The sequence below is a fragment of the Tamandua tetradactyla genome, chromosome 2, assembly GCF_023851605.1.
Source record: "Tamandua tetradactyla isolate mTamTet1 chromosome 2, mTamTet1.pri, whole genome shotgun sequence".
NCBI lineage: Eukaryota > Metazoa > Chordata > Mammalia > Pilosa > Myrmecophagidae > Tamandua > Tamandua tetradactyla.
The window spans coordinates 52,877,520-52,894,550 of NC_135328.1; the positions used below are offsets into that span (position 1 = coordinate 52,877,520).

The following is a 17,031-nucleotide window of genomic DNA, read 5'->3' on the forward strand; positions in this document are numbered from 1 at the left end:
AACTTTATTTCACCTAATTTATCTCTTCTCCCTTTTGGTCAAGAAGGCCTTCTCATTCCTATGGTGCCAGGTCCTGGCTCATACTTGGGAGTCATGTCCCACACAGGGGGGAGGGTAGTGAGTTCACCTGCAGAGTTGGCTTAGAGAGAGCCCACATTTGAGCAACAAAAGAGGTTCTCTGGGGGGGTGACTCTTAGGCATAATTATAAGTAGGCTTAGCTTCTTTGCAGGAATAAGTATCATAGGGGTGAGCCCCAAGATTGAGGGCTCAGTCTATTAAACTGGTAGTCCCCAATGCTTGCAAGAATATCAAGAATTCCTCGGATGGGGAAGTTTAATATTTCTTCCGTTTCCCCAGTCCCTCAAGGGGATTTGTGAATACTTTTTTTTATTCTTTGTCCACATTATTCTGGGATGCACAGGGTATCACACTAACCTGTACAAATCAACAAGATCTCATACCCTATTCAAGATTCCATATAATTACGATCTTTGAATAAACTGACCATACAAATTAAATTAGATAATGTGCTATCCAAAACAGAAATTTTGCACCAAATAAACAACTCTTTCTTTGGTCTCACACAGCAGTTGAAGTTTTAAAATATAGACCATATCATCCTTTACCCTGTATTCTAATTCATCATATAAAGTCAAGTAAATTTAAATTTAATATTTTAAAACAAAAATAGCATGCACAATATATTTGATAAAATGACTTCTCCCTAGTTACCCTTTATACACGATGAGCTCCAATAGAAAAAACAGACTAGGACATGAATAGTCCATAAAAAGTAATTACAAATGGCTCAAATGTATAAAGATATTCAACTTCATTCATACTGAAGGAAATGCAAAGTTACACAAAGATTTTCCTACTTTTAGTTATCAAATTGGCAAAGATCAAAAATTTGAAAACACAAAGTACTAGTGAAAAAATTCAGTATTATTCTTCTATATAGGTCATATATTGTGTTTAAAATTATAAGAAGAATTTGAACCCACACTGCCTTGAATAGATAGTAACAAACAGCAGGAGTGGCAAACTTTTTCAGTAAACAGACACACACATGCGCTAGGGGTGGAAATAGTAATTGGCACAGCATCCAGGTCCACGGAGGGCAGTAGCTACTGGAACCAGCAGTGCTACTTTAAGGAATTGAGCCTCTAGATATGCTTGCCCATGTGTATTATTCAAGGTTATGTATTTCAACTTTGTTCACAGTTGCAAACAATTGGAAACAATCTGAATTGTCTATCTATTCAATGTGATACTGTGAAGCTGTAAAAATGAAAATGAATGACATATACGGGTATTGTGTGGGACAATATACAGGATACACAAGAGCCAAACCAGTGTGTAGACTGTACTGTGGAAGAAGTGAGGAAGAAAACACACACTTATCTGCCTGGTAAGATACGAAAGAAACTGATAGCATTGGTTGGTCTCTGGAAGGGAAACAAGTCAAGAAGGACTGGAGGAGGGAAACTTTTCACTGTATACCATTTCTCACCTTTGGAATTTTTAATCACATGAATTAATTATACAGTCATAACAAATAATTTAGTTGTGTGTGTGTGTGTTTCTTTTTTAAAGAAAAAGTTGCTAAGGGTAATCAGTAGTTGATTTTTCTATATAGGTCATATATGAAGTTTAAAATTATATTAGGAATTTGAACCACACTTCCCTGAGTAGATAATAAACTACTGCAGAAGAGGGCAAACTTTTTCAGTAAAGGGATAGAGTAAATATTTTAAACTTGTGGTCCCCCCATCTTTGTCAAACTATTCAACTTCCTTTGTCTTACAAAAGCAGCCATAGGCAATATGCAATGAATGAATGGGTGTGACCTTATTTAAACTTTATTTAAAATAAAACTTTATAAAACAAGGCAGTGTTTGACTCAAGGGCCACAGTTTGCCAATCTCTGGCCTAAAGAAACCAGAACACTATCATATTACATGCTAAAATAAATTGGCATTTTCTCCCCATAATGCAGAAAAAGATAAAATTTATTTAAAGATACAAGTCTCCCTCAAAAGATCACATAGATTTTTCAATATCATACTGATATTTCAAGTAAATATTTGTTGGATATGGTCCAGCCATACTGCCTCTTCCATTCCTTGAATATGTTTACACCTCAGGACCTTTGCACTTGCTGACCTCTTCACCTCAAAATGCTCCCTACAGATCTTTACATGCCTGGCTTCTGGCCCTTCAGTTCTTGAGGAAGGAGTGTGCCTGACCAGCCTAGTTAAGTAATTCTCATCCCACCCTCATCGCTCTCCAACACATCACTGGTCTTACTTATTTGAAGTGATAAGTGCTATCTCAAAATGCTTTGATTATTTGCATGTGGTCTGGTTTCCACAATGAGAAAGTGAGTTCCCCAGGCTCGACCACTTCCTGTTTCCCTGCAGGCATGCTGGTTGTTGTTAAAGCCTCATCAGCCCTCACAGGACTGTGCAAACATGTACTTCCCCTTGAAACAATGCTGACCAAATATACTAGACCTGTACCTCATCGATTCACTCTTTCTACAAATATTTATTGAGCACTTACAATGTGCCAGGCACTGTTCAATGCTATTGAGATACATTCATAAACAAAACCCAAAGAACCTTGTCCTTGTAGAGTTCTCATTCTAGCAGGGACACAACAGAAGACAATGAACAATACATAGAAAATATAAGAAAATTATATATAATAATGTTAGAATGTTAGAAGTACTATGGAAAAACTAAAAAAGGACATCAGGGTAAGAGGAATAGGAGGCAAGGCAGGCCTCGCTGAGCAGGCGACATAGGAGCAAGGACTTGGAGGTGAGGGAGTGAGCCATACAGATCCGGGGATATCTTCTTCTGATTGCTTTAATTTTCTCAGTGAAATAGAAAGCAAGGTTTTCAGCAAAGGGTGAGATAGGGATTGATGACAGAAGTTATGTAAACATTCAGCAGAGTGGGAAAGTGAATCAATGAAGTCTGATTACTTATCAGCATTAAGGGTCCAGCCGAGATGTCCAAAAGATTAGGAGACTTGTATAAAGAATTAGCAATTGTCTTGAAGGCATTTGTTTGCTTACTCATAACTATTTAAATCAAATTCTCCCCAACAAATACAAATGCAGCTACTCCTCAGGAATGTAATAAAACAAATCTTAATATTTAAATTTCAGGCAAAGTACTTTCCAAGAAATTACCATCATATTGGTAAATACCGGTACTGTACTGCAAGTTGCAAAACATGAGTTGCAACAGGTCAATAGAAATCTATTAAATTTTATTCTATACTGGAATTTGGAGACTTTTCTAACAATTTCCCATTTTGTTACCTAAATTTATAGTCTCTAACCTGGGTGATGAGAAAGCGCACCAACCAGGTGCGTTCCAGAGGGGAACCTAAGAAAGCATTTTTAATTCAAAATTGATGCAGGAGTTAGTTAATTTAATGATATCTAATAACAAACCTCTGAAGCAGAACTAGATAATGGACTAAGGCACCAGACAAGAATAGTTTATACTAATCAAAAAGGAAAGAAGGCAAGAACAAAAATAAATCTATAATGTGGAACCAATAAAAGTATTTCATATGATTTTGAGTAAAGTTATTATGAAACCTGTTTCTACATGAAAGACAACATTTTATACACTAACATTAATCATTATTTAAATAATCAACACGAAGCAGACTCTCTGTTCATTCTTTCAGTTGTACTTAAAGTACTAATAAGGCTATATGCACACAGGGCGTCAGAAATTGATCTTGATTCAAGTTATAAAAATCAGTTCACTGAGAAATATTTTTTACATTTTATTCATTCAATGGAAAGAAAATGTGTCATCCAGAAAAGCATTTCATATGTACCACTTAGGTGCTTATAAAAACAAAAAAGAAGAACCTATATTCTTTCAATAACTTGTTACGCATCCTTAGAGTAGACACTCTTTGGATTAAAACTCAACATTTTATAACTTTCTTTAACAAGTCTTAAAACAATATGCACAAACCAATTCAACTGCATATCAAGAAATAAATAAAGAATTTGAATGCTATTTCAAACTCAAGCTTAGTTCCACAAACATTTAAACAGTTTATATGAAAACACAGTTTTCTTGGAAAAATTTTATCATTAAAGATTTAAGAGGCTCAAAATGCTTTAAAATGCTGCTCCATCCTATGGAGATGTGAATTAGTACTTTGGAAACAGTTTGATCCTATCTATTAAAGCTAAATGTACAAACAGCCTGTGACTCAGCAATTACACTGCTAGGTATATACTTAGAAATTTGCACAGATATGCACCAAAGCCTTGAACAAGAATGTTTGTAGAATCCTAATCCTTATATCCCCAAACTAGAAATAATCTATTGCCCACTGGCAATAGAATTGATAAACTGTGGCGTGCACATATTACAAAATGCTAAAAAGCAATGCAAACAAACTTCTACCACATGCAACAACATGGATGAGTCTCACAAACATAAAGTAAAACAAAGTGATTACGTTCACATAAAATTAAAAGATAGGCACGACTGAACTATGTTGTTAGAAGTCAAAACAGTACCCTTGGGGGAAGGAAAGTGAGCTGGAAGGGGACTGTTAAGGCAAGTAATTATCTTTTTCTTTACCTGAATGCTGGTTACTTGGATACATACACTCTGAAAATTACAGAAGCTCTATACCTATGATGTGTGTATCTCTCTGTATATGTTATATTTCAATAAAAAGTTTACTGAAAAAACAAGTTGCTCCAAAATTAAGGAACGAGCCTTCAAAAACCTGAACCTAAAAACAATTGTTTCCATTCAAATAATACTATATTACATAAGAGGAAAAAATATTAAAGGATTATACATTTATACTAAAAATGAGAATATAAGTTATCATTATAGCCCTTTTGTAGTTATTGAACAAATAATCCTCCTTAATATACCGACTTACCTGAGTTGCTTTGCATAGTTGAGTTCAATCTCTGTCCTTTCCTTGACAAATTTGATGTGCTTCTCAAGAATATCAATTCCCGACTGTGTGTGTTTTTCTAAGTTGTCAAACTGATCCTGTTAAAAAAAACAAAGAGACAGTTTATAGTTTTTCTCTCTGATTAAAGGTAATTTCATGAACAGTTCTCTCAATAGTATATTGTTACACAGAAAGTAGTACTAACATTTTCCATGATTGTACTTGGGTGGTTTTTTTGACGAGCAGTTTTAAATCAACATTACCAAATTTGGTTTGAAAACTGCCTGGGTACTAAATTCTGACACATTATTTCATGGTCCATATTCGTACTAGAAATATGTTTTTTGGGTTGGTTTTGTTTATTATTTTATCTTTATAATTAATTAATGTCCTAGGGCAAAGAAAATGTCTTTCCCAGATGCCAAAAACTGACAGATGAAACACACACACAATAACTCAGTCACACTATTGGCATCTTAACTGTTATCTTTGGGTAACCATTTAAAATAATTGACTAAAATTTGGGGCAAGGAAATGGGAGGGGGGAAGCTACAAAATTCTGTGTTCTCCAAACAAGTAAATAAAACAGCTCACATGGACTTTATTCAAACACAGATTGAGCCTGCACTGTGTGCCAGGAATGGTGTTTGGAGCTGGGGAACCAAAATGAACAGAAATACATAGAGCACTTTGAGGTTCCCCAGTCTAGAAGAATGATAAGAGGCAGATATTCCAAGCACAACAAATGCAAAGGCATGGAGAGATGTCTGAAACAAGTGAATCTGCCCTGCTGGAGCACAAGGTGGGGATGCATGTGAATGAGTGACTACATATAGTTAAACTCCAGATCCCCCAAGGCTCTGAATAAAATAGCTTAACTCTCTACAAGTGAGCTACTGAAATACCAGAAAGGGGAGTGACATGACCATGGATATATTAAGAATGAGCAGGAGATAGAAATCAGATTGTCCCTATAGCCCAGATGAGAGAAAATGGGATGCAGAAGAGGATTTCAAGGACATTTAGCAGACAGAATGACCTGGTCTTGGTGACTGACTGAATGCGGGGGCTGGGTGGCGATGTAAGGGAGAAGGCGATTCCAGAGTGCCTCCCAGGATCCTGTCCTACGACAGGACAGAAGGTCCAGATAAGGTGCAACAGTGTGGAGTTAAAATTAAATGTAGTTTTCATCCACTGAATGAGGGACTGACATGCCCAGAAGAAAGTTGGAAACACTGATCTATTTAGAGCTCAAGGAAGTATAACAGTGAGTTGGTGGAACTGAAGCTGTATAAAAGGTTAGAATGCCAACGTCTATTGCAATTCTATATAGAATCCGTAAGAAGGGCTTGGCCCAGGAAGAAGAACCCAGAGAGGGCAAGAAAGCGAACCAGAAGAGAGCTTTAGCACAGCATCACAAGGAAGAGAGAAATTCAAGTGAAGGAAGGATGGAACGTTTGTGGCCTCATGAAAGGCAACAGTAAAAGAGGGTGAGCCCAAAGACCAGGATTCCAGCCCCAGCACAGGGACTGCATGGAGGCAGGCCACTGAACATCTTGAAGTTTTAGTCATTTGCCTATAAAACGCAGATATAAATCCTGCCCTTCTTACAAATCAGTCATGAGGATCATGTAAAATGGGGAAACACCAAATTAAATATGAAAACACTAAGTTATAATTTAATCCTATCACACGCATGTCTAACAGTGTATGCTCAAAGTCATTCTCCAGATTTTTTTCATTCCTAAATTCAGTATCTTTCAGTTTTAAGTCTGTTGTCGTGTTTTGAGTATTTTCCATTCAAATCAGAGCACACTATGAAGTAAGTAAATTTTCCATATAAATCAAACTTAGGTGGGGGAAGTCAGGTAGAAGCTCAAAAACACTATTTCTCAAACTTGAGAAACCCCCTTCTCCTCAACCTTCTCCCTATCCAGGTCCACAAAATAGTTTAAGAAATTACTGATTACATATGTAGAATGGAACGATCAAAATTGGAATGTATGCGTTTGTTTGGTGTTTTTTGGTATTTAAAAAAATTAAATAAAATAAATAAAAAATAAAAATAAATAAAAAACCCATCAACTTAAGAAATTAAGGTCTCATTTTACTAAAATATTTTGATAATTGAAAATAACCACCATAAAGCATGTCTTTATAACTAATAATTTAAAATAACATCATAAAAATAAAGGAAAAAATTGTAAAGTTCTCATTGATTCTTGGTCTTCAATAAATAATATATTCTACAACCCTCTAGACTTCATTTTAAGACTCAAGAAGGCAATTTAAGTTATTTATAAAGAAAAGTGTTGTTATACACAGACTATAGGTCTCTTTAAATAACTTGAGAGAACAAATATACAAATAATTCAAGTAATGATTACAAATCATTCTTAACTATTCAGAATACCCACAACTCATTGGTACCCTTTGTTGCTCTAGTTTCATAGCTATCACGTTTATTTAAAAACTCCTTTCCGAACCCCTCCCTCCTTTTAAGACCCCTCTCTTGGTATAATCACTAAAGCCTTTGTCCTTTTCAGCAGTTACAGGTGTTTCTTGGAACCTGCTAAGAGCATATGCTCTGTATGGTGGTTCCGCAGAGGACTAGGGGCGAGTTTGCCATACGATGCTACAACACCGTTGCTAGGTATATACCTGGAGGGCTGACAGTGGGGACAGGAATGGACATTTGCACACTGGTGTTTACAGCAGCAGTGTTCATTTCACAATGGATGGAGGTGGCCTAAGGGTACAACGATTGAGGAATGGCAGAGGGAACTGTGGAGTATATATACTCTGGACTACTGAGCGGCTCCAAGAAGGAATGAAGTTGTGAGGCATGCAACTTGAGGACAGTATGTTGAATGAAATGTCAGAAACAAAAAGATAAATATTATTATGCCTCACTCATATGGACTAACTATAATATACAAACTCGGAGAACTGAAGTCGAGAGCATGCGTTATTAGGTTGGAGCTAAATTGTAAAGGTTCCTAGATTGTAAGCTCTTACAGCAGTCACACCTATTCCAGAACTGTAACTGTTATTTCTAAATTCTGAGATACCGAGCTATTTTTGTATAACCTGGTCGTTCCTTGAAACTGAGGGTATCTGTTTGACACCTGAGACTTAGGCTCTGAAGCTATGAAAGTCAGCACTACCCCATACAGCAACTGTGCAGGTTTGAATTTTGTGTACCCCAGAGAAGCCATGTCCATTAATCCTCCTTCAATATTGCCAGGTGGGACCTTTCTGATTGTTTCCAAGGAGATGTGTCTCTACCCATTCAAGGTGGGTTTGCTTACTGGAGCCCTTTAAGAGTGGACCATTTTAGAAAAAGCTTTAGAGCCCATACAGTCAGAGACCTTTGGAGACAAGGTCTGGGGGAGCTTCATGAAACAAGAAGCCTGGAGAGAAAGCTAACAGAGGCTGCCACGTTTGCCATATGCCTTTCCAGTTGAGAGAGAAACCCTGAACATCATAAGCCTTTCTTGAACCAAGGTATCTTTTCCCGGACGCCTTAGATTGGACACTTCTATAGCTATGCTTCAATTTGGACATTTTCATGGGTTTAGAAACTGTAAACTAGCAACTCCATAAATTAAAAATTCCCATTTTTAAAAGCCGTTCTGTTTCTGGTATATCACACTCTGGTAGCTTGCAAATTAACACAGTAACTGTTTAAAAAAGTTGAAAAAGTGACCAGACTTTGACTAGAGATGTGAATGAATCTGATGTGGATTGGACTAAGGTAAATAAGAATACAGGGTAAGGGATGACATGGCTCATATCTTAAGATTCCAACTTCCGTTTGAGACCAAAGGAAGAGATGTTTATTTGGTGCAAAATTTATATTTTGGGTAGAATATTATCTATTTTCACTTGTATAGTCAGTTTACTCAAAGACCATAATTACATGGAATCATGAATAGGGCGTGAGATCTTGTTGGTTTGTACAGGTTAGTGTGATGCCTGATACATCCTAGAGTAATTAAGGCAGAGAATAAAAAAGTATTTGCAAAGTCCCTTTTGGCGACTGGGGAAAAATGAGAAAATATTAAACTCCCCCACTTGGGGAATTCCTGAGATTCTTGCAAGCAGTGGGGACAACCAATTCAATAGGCTGAAAGCTTGGTCTTGGGTTCGCCCCTATGAAACTTATTCCTGCAAAGGAGAAGCTAAGCCTACTTAAAATTAGGCCTAAGAGTCACCCCCAGAGAACCTCTTTTGTTGCTCAGATGTGGCCTCTCACAGCAACTCAGCGGTAAACTCACTGCCCTCCCCCGTATGTGGGACGTGACTCACAGGGGTGTAAACTTTCCTGGCAACATGGGACAGAACTCCCAGGGATGAGTCAGGACTTGATCAAGAGAAAGCCTTTTTGACCAAAAAGGGGAAGAGAGAAATGAGACGAAATATCAGTGGCTGAGAGATTTCAAACAAAGTAGAAAGGTTATTCTGGAGGTTATTTTTATGCATTATATAGATAATCCTTTTTAGTTTGCGGTGTATTGGGGTAGCTAGAGGGAAGTACCTGAAACTGCCGAATTGTATTCCAGTAGCCTTGACTTTTGAAAATGACTGTATAACTATATAGCTTTATAGTGTGACTGTATGATTGTGAAAATCTTGTGTCCGATGCTCCTTTTATCCAGGGTATGGAAAGATGAGTTAAAAAACAAGGATAAAAATTAAATAAAAAATGGGGGAGTGGATAAGGGGTAGAAAATTGGGTAAACTGAAATACTAGTGGTCAATGAGAGGGAGGAGTAAGAGGTATGGAATATATGAGTTTTTTTCTTTTTCTGGAACGATCCAAATGTTCTAAAAATGATTGCTGAGGGCGGGCTACGGTGGCTCAGCAGGTAAGAATGCTTGCCTGCCATGCTCGAGGACCCGAGTTTGATTCCCGGTGCCTGCCCATGTTTAAAAAAAAAAAAAAAATGATTGCGGTGATGAATGCACAACTATGCGATGATATTGTGAGCCACTGATTATATATTTTGGATGGACTGTTTGTGAAGATATTTCAATAAAATATTTTCTAAAAAAGAGCATATGCTCTTGGCTTTCACTTGTCCTGCTAACAATTTGTCTACATATTTTTCTCTATTATATTAGTTTGCAAATTCTTTTTAGTCCTGATGCATGCAATATAAAGCAACAGCTTTTAATACCAAAACCCTTTAAAATAATCTACATATGAATTGAGTCCACCTTAAAAATTACCGGGCCCAGACCAACAATATGTTTTCAATAAAGTTATCTGTATTCAAGAATATGCTGTATTAAAACAACAGGATCTAAATAAGAGAGAAGATTTTAACAATAAAACTCTTACTTAATGACAAATAAACTAGAGCTTAATTATTTGTGAGAATAACATAATTCTTTTTATGCTATATTACAACATCTCTGATGATATCCATACTCTACTGTTACTATCATATGAATGACTGCAACAGACTGTTTTGACAGTAGCTAAAAGAAAATTTAAAACACATGAAAAACTAATCAACCCACTTACATTCTTAAATAAAATGTGGAAAACTTAACGGAAAAAAACTTTAAATCATAAAAGACTACTTTTGTGAGCCAATATTATAAATGGTACTTTAAAAAGCAGCCTTTGCTAATTTGGGGATACCATTATCAAAAATGCATTCTTTCCTGTTAGATGCCACATGACAGTGGTGGTTCTCAACACCTCTTCTCCCTCTTAAAAATTACTGAGAATGCCAAAGAGCTTTTGTTTATGTGGGCTATATCTATCAATATTTATCAGAAATTGCAATGAGGAATTTAAAAAATCTCTTATCAATTCATTTTTAAAAGACAGTAATAAACCCATTACATGTTAACATAAATCACATTTTTATTTATCTTATTTTTTTACAGTTTTTATTTTTGAAAACTATTTCCCAAAATAAAAAAAAGTGAAACTGGCATCATTTTCATTTTTGCAAATTTCTTTAATGTCTAACAATAAAAGACAGCTTGATTCTCATAGCTGCTTCTGCATTCAATCTGTTATCATCTGAGACTTTGATTGAAGCTATGAAAAGAATACGGCTTCACAAAGATATGTAGTTAGACACGGGACATGACATCCAAGGGCGAAAGTCTCTCTGGTGGCGTGGGAGATGACTCCAAGGCATGAGCCTGGCCCTGCACTGTGGGATCAACAATTCCATCCTGACCAAAACTGGGAAAAGAAGTGGAACAAATAAGGTATGAGTGGCTGGGAGAGTTCAAGCAGAGTCGAGAGGCTACCCTGGAGGTCACTCTTACCAAGCTTCAGTTAGACTTTGCTACTAGCATAACTTGCCAAACCTCAACCAAAACCATTCCTGCCAATCCTAAAGAACACCTAGGGCATTATGTAAGACTCTACAAAGGTTCATGCACTAGGGTAATTTTCCAGAAACCTACAACCTCCAGATGGGTCCCTGGACCAGATAAGTCCTGAAATGCAGAGGGGCCAGCCTTTCCAGAATATCAACTAGTTCCACCCCTGCTATCCCATATTATCGACAGCCCCTTCCAATATGAAAAAATTAGAATGGATATATAGCCTAAATACCCCTAAAGAGTGAGAGAAAGATGAAAGGTAATGGTGGAGTTATACAGAGAAAGTAGGGTTTAACAAACGAGTATGAATGCTAAACCATTATACAGATATTTCTTTAAGTCTCTAATATCTTAGAGCAGCTAGAGGTAAAAGCCTAAAACGGTGGAAATGTAACCCATACCAAACTGTGAAGTCTGTTCTATAATTCTTCTGATATGCTTTGAAATTTATTGTTTTTGTATATATATTTTTTTCACAAAAAAGAAGAAAAAGTCAATTGTGATAATAAATGCACAACTATACAATGATACTGTGAACCACTGATTGTACACTTTGATTACATGGTATGTGAATATATATCAATAAAAAAATAAAAAAAAGATAAATAGTTAGAAAAAGAAGGGGTATTTAAATAGCCTTTCTAGGTAATTGTGGATTATCGCCAGTAGTTTTTGAAAGGTTAGCTGCAATTGAAATCTGAAACCAGCAATGAACTTTTCATTCTTAGTTACATTAAAATCCACTGGTCTTAGGTGGTGCAACAGTGGTTCAGAGGCAGAATTTCACCTGCCATGCCAGAGACCCAGGTTTGATTCCCGGAGTCTGCCCATACCAAAAAAAAAAAAAAAAAATCCACTGGTTTTTCATACACTTCAAATGGATCTTTACCCATACATGATCATGTAACATTTTTCATTGGTCATTTAGAAAATATTATTTCATTGATTTATGCAGATCTTCCAAAAGTTGACATACCTCATTATAAAATATCAACAAAATCACATTTGTTTATATTACTACTGATTTCAATCAGAAAACTTTTTAAATATTTGGAAGCTGTCAAGCTCACAGTGGTGAATACAAATTTTCCAAAATTCGAATTTTCATTCTAAAGCTAGAATTTTACCATTGAAACAAATACTGAAAGTTTATTCCTTGAAGTGAAAGCATCACTTCACTATTTTTTGAGAGAATGTCGGGAAAATACCCAAGTTTGCCAATCATTTTTTGAAGAAAAAAAGGTGTTTCATGAAAAAAGCAGCTGGTTCAGCTCCCGGCTCAATCACACAAGCATTTTGGTATATATTAAAGAACTTTATGCATACTTCCTATTTTATCACACATCACGTTAAAAAGATCTTCATTCAAGGGTCAAGACAATAAAATTAATAATCTTTACTGTTTCATCAATGACATTTTTCAATAAACTAATTTTTTTTTAAACAGTTAGTGAGTGATGGTGAAGAACACAAAAACTACCAGGAGTCAGGCTACTGTCTTAATTCATGCTAAAGCTCTGTCAGTTTTACCTCCCATTCCTTTTGCACCATCACTGCAAATGTCAACTCAGCAAAAAAGACAATGTCTTAGTATTATTATGAAAATAGTTTTGACCTTGCAGACCCTCTGAAAGGCTTTGAGGGACTTCTAGGAGTCTGAGGACCATACTTTGAGAACTGCTAGCATATGACATATAGTCTAAAATTTTTATTTGAAAACTGCATTTTCCAAAGATGAAGGAAACATAATATTCCACCTGATGGAAAATAATGTTTAAGTATATATTATACCCACTCGGCTTTTAACTCTACAAATGGATGTTTCCGAGTAGTTATAATCTAATGGGTCCCTTTCAAGAACCTCCCTAAACACCTCTCTTGACTTTTTACACTGATCCTTGAATTCAAACCAACCAAAGGATCATGCCAGGAGCTTTCAATTATGACAGGCTAAGTAAGCTGAAAAGACAAGTGAGGAAAATGCAATTGTATTAACATATAATTGTTGTATTTTACAACTATATTCAGGTTTGGTTTTATGCACTATACTGTGATTAAGCTTCTTTATATGCTGAAGATTGAACCAGAGTAAGTATAAACTATGGCATTGGTTTAGGTCATTATATCTTCACTAGAGTTCTATAGAATCATGAAGTTCAATGAAAATAAATGTTATCTTAACAAACCAATGATGTAAACCCATCATGCAGGGTTAAGAGCAGTCTCCCTAGATTAGTATATAATGATTATTCTTGGTTACTCAGGAAGTCTTTTGAGATCTGATTTTTTTTTCCAAATTATACAAAGAGCTGACATAGGAATACACTCAAAAAAAATTTCCTTTCAGCTGAACAGAACCCAAGTAATCAACGAGAAGTTTTTCTCCAAAGTAAGAAGTAGGTCAATTTTTAATACTATGCTTCCTGTAATTGAAAAGTATACTAAATCAACATTACCCAATTTAGCAAGTATCTAAGTTGCTAATGTTACCTCTGGTAAATGATTCAGACTCAAGGAAAGGGGATCTTGAGATGGGTCCTCCCTCTATAAAGAAATCTCTCCCATTGCAACAAGCTAGTTGCTCAGAGAAGGGAATTATCTCCTTCATGTTACTGGATCCACTTCTGTCTGTGCTATTGAGTCTATTGTTTTAGCATACTCTAATTTTTGATAAATGCATTTTTCTAAGGACTTGGCATTGTGAAACAGACATTAAATGACTCTATGTAAATAGAGTCCCTTGAGATATTATTGGTATTAGCTTCCTCTTATCTTTGAGGGAAAGTATCAGAAAGTATAGATTTATCCAAAAAAGTAACTATAACAAAACATGCATTTTAAATATTAAAAAAATTGAATTTGGTTCTGAACATTAAAGTAGTAGTATATACAGGAACAAAAACATTTTATAAAATTTTATGGACAGAAATGTTTCTTCACAAATAGCACCTGAAATTATACTTCTCAAGCTTTTAAGAAAGACTTCAATAATTTCCACGGACAAATTAAAATTTTTCTCATACATTTTATTAGTAGCAGCAATACCCAAATATAGGTTGTAACATAAAAAGTTCAAATCTTGAGGTGATAAAAAAGCATTACCCAAAGCGACTTCATTGTTTACCTACACAAAGAGCAGATAAAATGTAAAGGCAGAATTTGAGGATTTGTTACCAAGAGCACAAATACCTTATGCTTTCAAAATACAAGTAGATGCAGATTCCATAGGAATTATTTATTCACCGGCCGTTTCTGAAATTGGTTCTGTGAACTACGGTGGTATGCTCCCTGGGTTGAAAATGTTCAGTAAAACTGGAATCTATGCTGTAGCAGACAAAATAGGGGCTACAATATCACAGTGCCATGGTAGGACAGTCAAGTTATTGTCACGAAATTTTTTTTTTTTTGACATGGGCAGGTACCAGGAATCAAACCCGGGTCTCCGGCACGGCAGATGAGAACTCTGCCACTGCGCCACCACTGTCCACCCATGAATTTTAATTAGAAAGGGAAAGTATACAAAATGAAAAGTTTACAGAATTCAGACTCTTTTTAGAGATATACTTCTACAATTTGCCCGCTTCTACAACAGAAACGGGTACAAAGTTATGCTTCTTTGCTGTAACTAGCCTGTTTCTATTTTGAAAATGAAAGTACAAAGGAATAATTCCATGCTCATGGTTCTTCCCAGAAACTGCTTTCTAAAAGCAAGAGGTAAGAATGAAAGCAAACACAAGATGAAAACATATGTAGGGGTTGAAAAAAAGTTAGCTGAAGTTTAATAAGAGGCAAGAGCATGTGGATGAAGTCAGTGAGATAAAGGCAGAAAGACACGCAGCATATGACAAGCCGCACTTGGTAACCTTTTATAACAATAATTATATTGTGTTAAAGGGTAATAAGGAGGCTGATGTTGGATATGCAACAAACTGGAGGCGCACAGAAAGAAGACTGGGGGTAATGAATGGAGGGATGCCTAAGCCAAATGTAATGCAATTTTATGTTGCATGCTGAGATGAAAAGGGAAGGGAGGGGAATACCACTTAGAGGAAAGCACAGGATTTTGACACTGCTAGAGTTTAAGCAGATGAGATTTGGAGGTGAAATTGCTATGGAATGCATTCCATTAGAAGGCAGCAATAAACTTCTGGCCTATTTTAATGTCCTTTGAACACCTTAGTCATTTTCAGTTCCCCTCTCTGTTCCTTTGGATACAGTAAAAGCAAAAAACAAACAAAAACAAATATCTGTAACTGCCCCAAACATGCTGAGTGAAAGAGACTGCAAAGAATAAGACTCTCAAGGGGGAGAAAAAAAAACATTTTAAAGAGTGCTTCTTTCTATTCAGTTAAAAAAAAAAAAACTAGTTAATTTGTCAAATGACACTTTAGAAAGTACTCCAGATAGGCATTGTAACATATCTTAAATAGAAGAGGATAAATATTAAGGATGATGAAGCTATAAAATGTAGGTTTGAAAACATAATTGTAGTAGGCTGAATCAACTCTAATGAAAGATAGAAACCAGTCACAGAAAGCAACATCTTATTTTTTATAATAAAAAATGCTCCATGTCTCACTGTGACAGAATGTGAGAGGCTTGGTCAAGCTGTGATTGTAAGATGCACATCTTCGATACAAACGTTCAGTATGATCAGTGTTTGGCTTCAACCTGGAAATAGAATCTACTCATTCCTTTCCTGGTTTCTGGTTTCTGTGCATCACCTTGGACAATGAAGGCTATCTAAATAGGAATTTGTCTCTTTCCTGAGTCTGCTTCAGTCAGCGTCCCCTCCTCCGACTATCCTTAATTTCTTTAAGCCCTGGGGAACTGCAACTCACGCCATTCTCTACAGGCGATTCTCAACCCTGCACACAAGTTCAACACCAACACAAGGGAGGAAGAAACAAAGCAGATACAGAGATGAAGAAATCACTCTAAATACCAGGAAGAGTATGAAGCAATCCAAAGACTAAAGAAAAGCAAAGAATACAAGTTGTATTTTTAATAAGAAAAGAAAGTCAGATTTTAAAAGTCCTGACATTTCTAAACTCTATAAATATTTCCAGGTGAAGGGGTAGGGTGAAAAATGTTACAAAAACATGCACCATAAAGAAAAATTGAATAAAGTTATCTATATAAAAACTAAACACTTCCGTTCATGGAAAAACACCATGAGGAAGGTGAAAAGATCAAGCACAAATCGAGAGTAGGTATTTGTAACACATACGATCAATAGAGGATTATTATCTAGAATATAGAAAAAGCCCCTTCAAACCAATTTTTAAAAAGTTCAAATAATCCAATAGGAAAGGAAGCAAAGAATAATGAGTAAGAATTTTAGGATACACAAGGGGCCAATAAGCATGAAATGATATTTAACCTAATTAGCTATCGGGGAAATGCATATTAAAACAGAAATGAGATACTATTTCACACCCACCAATTTGGCAAAAAAATTAAAGTTAAAACACCAAGAGTTAACAAGGATGTAGTACAATGGGAATACTCATGCACTCCTGGTGGACCATGAAAATCAGATTTGTTTTATCTACTGAAGTTGAACATGTGCCTTCCCTGCAACCCATCATTTTTTTCTAGTAGGTTAAGTCTAGCACCTAGGCAGTAAACTGTTGCTCATGGGCACCAAGAGAAATGCATACAGATGTTTTAGCAGCATAATTCATAACAGCAAAATACTGGAATCAACA

General features: G+C 35.9%; 1 protein-coding gene across 20 annotated transcripts in view; it reads right to left on the minus strand.

Annotated features, from left to right (window-relative positions):
• FNBP1 (formin binding protein 1) overlaps positions 1–17,031 on the minus strand; it is a 152,825-nt gene that overhangs the window by 94,912 nt on the left and 40,882 nt on the right. For 19 of the 20 annotated variants that reach the window (XM_077147100.1, XM_077147098.1, XM_077147097.1 and 16 more), the window contains one exon: positions 4,946–5,061. In XM_077147100.1, the coding sequence (XP_077003215.1) occupies positions 4,946–5,061 (116 nt within the window). Of the gene's footprint in view, positions 1–4,945; positions 5,062–5,168; positions 5,448–17,031 lie in introns of those variants that run through there. The other variant, XM_077147103.1, reaches the window with a different exon arrangement.